The 5,613-nt window shown below is 52.8% G+C and overlaps 2 protein-coding genes across 4 annotated transcripts in view; one reads left to right on the top strand and one right to left on the bottom strand.

Annotated features, from left to right (window-relative positions):
- SHC1 (SHC adaptor protein 1) overlaps window positions 1-3,516 on the bottom strand; it is a 12,347-nt gene extending 8,831 nt beyond the window's left edge. Inside the window, exon 1 of one of the 3 annotated variants that reach the window (XM_006153429.3) lies at window positions 3,334-3,516. Coding sequence is in view for 2 of the 3 variants with exons in the window: in XM_006153428.3 (XP_006153490.1) it covers window positions 41-332 (292 nt within the window). In the remaining variant the exon portion in view is untranslated. Of the gene's footprint in view, window positions 1-40; window positions 3,276-3,333 lie in introns of those variants that run through there. The other 2 variants (XM_006153428.3, XM_006153427.3) reach the window with 2 other exon arrangements.
- Window positions 3,517-3,735: 219 nt separating this feature from the next.
- CKS1B (CDC28 protein kinase regulatory subunit 1B) overlaps window positions 3,736-5,613 on the top strand; it is a 3,961-nt gene continuing 2,083 nt past the window's right edge. Inside the window, exon 1 of the mRNA XM_006153430.3 lies at window positions 3,736-3,889. Within this exon, the coding sequence (XP_006153492.1) occupies window positions 3,831-3,889 (59 nt within the window). The 5' untranslated portion in view covers window positions 3,736-3,830. The remainder of the gene's footprint in view (window positions 3,890-5,613) is intronic.

Raw genomic sequence — 5,613 nt, 5'->3', positions numbered from 1 at the left:
TGTTCCTGTAGGAGGGGCGGGGGCCGTGAGTCCGGCATTGCTGCCCCTACAATCCCCTCCCCATCCTCGGCTGCCTTTCCTGGCTCCCCCTTAGGCCCGGGGCGCCCCCCAGCCGGGCTGGCCAGCTTCAGGTTGCTCATCCGGGGGAAGAAGGAGCACAGGGTAGTGGGACTGTCATCCCCAGGCACAGGAGGCAGGATGGGCCCCAGGGACGAGGCTGATGGGGAAGGCAGCTCTTCCGGGGGGCTAGACCCCGAAGTCCCCTCCTCCAGCGATGACAGAGACTCATTCCGAAGTGGGTTGTACTTGGGCTTGGGGGGCAGGAGATCCATGGCTGTGCTCAGAGGGGGGCTGCTGCCCGGCCCGGCCCCCCTGCCTGTTTGGGCAAGGGGGCCAGGCAGGGGGCATCCCCAGTCCCTTAGCCTGGTCAGACGTCTGTAGCCCAGCAGTCACAGGGGTCCTGGGGAGGGACGGGGACAAGTGGCTTCTGCTCCCCCAGCTTAAACCCAGACAGTTTCAGGCCCCATCCCCGCCCAGCGTGGAGCCTCTTCTCTGGCTGAGAAGAGAACGGGCTGGACCTAGAGCTGCCTGGCTCCTCCCCAGGGGCGGGGAGCTGAAGGGAGAGACCAATCCCGAGGACAGTGCTGACTCACAGGCTCAGAGGGGCTGAGCCCTGGCCCCAACCTAGGACTCTAGCAGGGGTAGGACTACCAGGCCCCTCTCCCCAGTCCTACACAAACAACTAGTAATCTGGGGAGCAGCGGAGTAGGGTGGGAGGGAGAAGTGGACTAGTGGGAAGAGGGAGATAAGAGGAGCTCTGCCTCAATCTAAACCGGACATGGGCAAGCCAAAGGGCACAGGAAGCCAGGGGAGGGTAGGGGGAATAAGGGAGGAAACAGAGGCAGCGGGTGGAAAGGGAGGGATCCCAGAGCTCAGCATTTCCCTTCCTGTCCTGGTTGAACACTCACACTCCCCCACCCTCCAGCCGGCCACCCCACACCACTACCACATGCAGTGGGGTGGCGGCCCCAGGGAGTCTGGCCCATTAGCATCCTCTGTACACCAGCTGTGGACTGCAACCGACAAATCAGGGAAGGGGAGGAAGTGGTCCCAGTGGATGCCAAGGGGGGCCAGAGAGGAAGGACATGCTGGCCCAGTAAAGGGAGCAAAGTCCAACCTGGGTGGTGCATCGGGCAAGAGCTGGAGGCAGAGAACGGGTGGACCAAGCTCTGGGCATGGCACCTACCACACCAAGGAGCAATGGCCTGTAGCCAAGCACTCTCAGCCCCCCTCCCACAGGCCTAGTTAGCAAAGCGAGCTGCCAAGGGTGGCATTAATTCTAAGGCCAACTCCCTGGGCCTGCCAGGTATACTCATACCCTCCTAGGGTTCCTGCTCCAAGTCCTGCCATGGAGAACAGTGCCACTCACACCAGGGGAGGAGTCTGGCTGGGGAAGGGGATGGGGGCTGACAGCTCTCCAAGAGAAGTAGGGACTACAGGCTACACAGGGATAGAGAAGTCAGAAGACAAATCGGTGTCAATAAGTATAGGAGAAAGGGGGGCCAGGAAAAGATGAACTGAGGCTGGATGTAGGCAACAGTCCCAAACCCACCCTTCCACCCACAGCTTCCTGCCACAGCTCTGCTAGAGGAAGCCATAGAGGGAGGTAGAAAGTGACCAAAAAACAAGAAGTAAAAGATGCGTATTCCCCAGGCTCACCTCAGAATTACCCTTACAATTTACTTGAGAGGGTTAAAAGAATCTATATGATTATAGTGATGAACAATTCTAGCACTTACATGTGTTAGACCCTGTGCTTAATTCTTTCACCCTCCCTTAGTGCTCATCCCAGGGGAGCTTTGTCCCTCCATCCACTACTCCAGGGAAGGAATTCTAACACTCCGTTTCCTAAGGCCTCAGCTCTCCCGCCTAGAGACAATAGGGAAAGGATTGTGCAACAGCCCAACAGTTTCCCCCACCCCCACATCCCAACCAGGAAGTCCTCAGGAACCTGCAGTATCCAGAGGCAAGGAATGACCAACAGGTGTGGGCAATCACCAGTAAAGAAAGAGGGAGGCTGACTCTCTGCATTTCTATAGGGAGAAAGGCAATAGCCCACAGGAAGACCAGGTGATTGGGTGTTGGGGGAAAGCCCTGTGGCTCCTGAGCACAGCAGGGAGGAGGCAAGAGAGGCGGGAAGGAGCAGGAAATGGCGAAAGCCTCAGGAATGTTTCCAGCCGGGGAAGGCTAGGCCAGTGGGGCCAGGAGGGATGCCCAGACAAGCACTCTGCTTAGGGGAAGGAGACAAGCCAGAGAAGTGGAAACTGAGGCGATTCTTTAAAATAATAATAATAATAAAAAGGACACTACTCCCTATCACCACTTTAAACCACCATTTCTGGTGGTAAAACCTTTCTCTCCCGTCACACCTACAAGCCACACACCAACAAAGCTAAAAGTAGGTAGACCAGCAGCTGCTGTATTTCTGGAGAAGGGTTGGTCCTGGGAAAGGAAATTCAGGGAGTGGGGCTGGGACTCTATGAACAAGTATCTCTGCCACTCTCATGCCGAACCCAACTCCTGCTCCCGGTCAAAAAGGCCCACCCTTGCAAGAGGGAAAGAAGAAAACCGCTGCCTCTAATCGCAGCCTCTTCATAACCAGAGATGTGAACTTAGACTTTCCACCTGATGGAACACTGCTCACAAAAACTGAACCCAAGCCACAAAAGGGAGAAAAGACAGGCCAATGTAAGCAGGTGGATTTTCTAAGACAGAAGGGCAGGACTTTCAGGTGAAGACCCGAGCCCTAAAGGGCTTAAGTTCCTAAGGGGGCGTGGTGCCCAAGGACGCGCGCTGGAGACTTCTCCCAGGCGAGGCTTCTAGACAATCAGACGTGGATTACGGAAAGGGCGGGCCTCCCGGGGGCGGGGCGCCCAGTGAGGCGTGGCTACAGCGAATTCGAATCGTTCTTTGAGAAGCAAGGTTTTACCCTTTTGGGAGAGATAGTCTTTTTGACCGACAAGAGTTAGCGGAGAATCGCTGCGAGGAGGCGGAGTTTCGGAAAACTAGGACTAACGAAGGGATTCTTGTAGTAGGGCTTGGAAGCATGTCTGGGGGTGGGACTTCCAGGAAAGCTGGGCGAAAGGGTGGGGTCAGGGACAATAAAAAACAAGTTGGGGTTCAGGGAGCCCCCTGAAGTTGGGAGGTGGGACTTCCGGGGAAGGGGGTCTCAAGGGGCGGGACTTATAAACGAAGACCGGAAGTGGGGTCCCGGGAGAGGGGTTCCGGGGTGGAGGAGTCGGTCGTCTAAGGAGGAAAAAAGTCAAGACTCACCAGGGCCTCATGGAGTCTCCGCACCGCGCCGCGGGCCTGTTTGGTTCGGGATCACGCCACTGCCTGCTTAGGTTGCCGCTCCAACTTTCTCCCCGGGCCAGCTTCCCTGGAGAAACTTTATTACACTCACTTCCGGCCTCACTAACCCCTGACCCTCTACCTCCCCGTTTCTCCTTCACCCTTCCCACTTTCCCGATCCAGCCAATGGCTGCGCGAGAACATGCATAGGAGCAGTGCTAGCCAATAAGAGGTCTATTTTTGACCCAAGCTGGTTCTTGAGAAATGTAAGAACTGTACTCCAATAAGAGCTCGAGGAGAAGCAAGTCTAAGCCAATGGGAGGCTCATATGGAGAGCTGTCCCGCCTTGAGGCACAGGGACCAATAGGAAGTGCAGGCGGCGTGTTTGAAAGCGAGGCCAAAGGGGGTGGGAGCGCGTGCTGCTGGGAGTTGTTTGGAGGTTGGCGGAGCCGGACTGGAGAGCTGTAAGCAGAGCCGTCATGTCGCACAAACAAATTTACTATTCGGACAAATACGATGACGAGGAGTTCGAGTATCGGTTAGTGCCGGCGCGGGGACCACCACAAGGTCGTGAGCTTTGACAAATGAGGGCACGAGGAGTTAGTAACTAGGACTGAGACGACAGAATCGGCGCCTGCGCGGGAGATTAACGGGATGAGTATGCTAGTGGTTGGGATTGTAAAGCGCATGTGCGAAGGGTGGGCGGCGATCATAAAACAATAAAGTGGTTGCGAATGTGGAGTGAGCCTTCTGTGTGGGGGGAGGTGTCAGTGGGCGTGGCTAGAGTGCTGACCACCTTCACCCTTGCAGGTTTCTGGATCATTCTCGGGTTTATTGAGCAAGTTGAAGTTGCTTTCTAGAGACTGCTCCTATCACAGTAATCTATTCCAGAACCCTCAGGGATAAGGTGGCAAAGCGAAGGTGGAATTTTCCTCGCCTCCTCAAAGCGAGGGGAGTTGTGAGAGACTGCGTGTTGCTTATTAGTTCGTGGAGAAGAAAAGCTGTGTGGTTGGCTGGCATGTTTTAGAGAAGGGGCTGCAAGGAACTGGAGTGGAGTCAAATTGGCTAGGAAAATTGAGAAGAGTTAATTTCTTGCATCCGTTTAGGAAGCAATTATGGCACTTACAGGTTTCAGGTGTTCCGAAGTGCAGAAATAAAACATGACCTCTGCTGTTACTAACTTAAAAATATGGACCTTACTGACAGCCTCCAGAAAGGTGATCGTACTGTGCTAAAGCTATGCACAGAATGTGCTGCGAGCACTTCGTACTCGTCAAGGAAAGGGGAAGGTTGGGGAAAGCTAGAGACTGCCTGAGATTAGACTGAAAAGTAGGAAGAACACTTCTTGACTGACATTGTTCAGGAGATGCTGCGTAGCCATCTGCCATAGATGGTGCAGAAGCAACCCCTGCACACCATGCAGTGTTTGACAAATCCTAAATCTAATTCTGGAGATACAAAAAGATGGGGCTCGCAGTTGGCATGGTGGTTAGGGTGCTGGACTCTCACATGGTGGGCTGTGGACCTGGACCTCGTTCCTTGCTTTCTCACTTTCCCTTTTTCTGTCTGGTCAAATGAAAAATAAATAATAATAGCAAATAAAATTAAATCATTATTTTAAAAAGAGAGATACAAAAAGATTCTACGAATGTAGGCATTACACTAACCTGTGTTTATTGTGATACTTAAACAACTTCCTAGTTTGTATATTGTCTCCTCAACTGAAAAACGTAAGTGGAAGCTGGCTTTCCTCCTGTCTTCACTCAGCCTAGTTCAGGGCTTCTGCCAGGGTCGAGAACTTGGTGTGTGCTGCCAAGACAATCCCAGACCCTTCCTGCACCCTGTTGACTTTCTTTTCTTCCCTGTTTTCCTCTGTGTCTCAGCTAAGCTAACTAAAACTATACTATGCATATAACCTACTTGCAGAACTCTAAGTATCATTGGTTTTCATCCCATTAAGATTTAACCGACAGTAGCAATTTCGGTTTAAGAAGGCATTGTTTTGTGTAACTATTTAATTTAGTGCCAGGACCTTGTTAGAACATAAGCAATTTTCAGACATTTAGACTTATTTATAATGCTGGGGGGGTGGAGACGCACACTTGTTACTAGCACAGAGAGATAGTTATGAGAACGTTTTACTTTATCCTGAGGAAATCTACCTAAGATAGACTAATTTTTTTTTCGAAGAGGTTTTTGCTATAGGGCGTGTGTACTCGCCAGACAGACAGAGAGAGACAGAAAGTGAGAAATCAGCCCCCT

This window comes from Tupaia chinensis, unplaced genomic scaffold (assembly GCF_000334495.1).
Source record: "Tupaia chinensis unplaced genomic scaffold, TupChi_1.0 Scaffold000374_1, whole genome shotgun sequence".
Taxonomy (NCBI): domain Eukaryota; kingdom Metazoa; phylum Chordata; class Mammalia; order Scandentia; family Tupaiidae; genus Tupaia; species Tupaia belangeri.
Note: the sequence above shows the minus strand (reverse complement) of the source record. Positions and strands in the feature narration are given on the sequence as shown.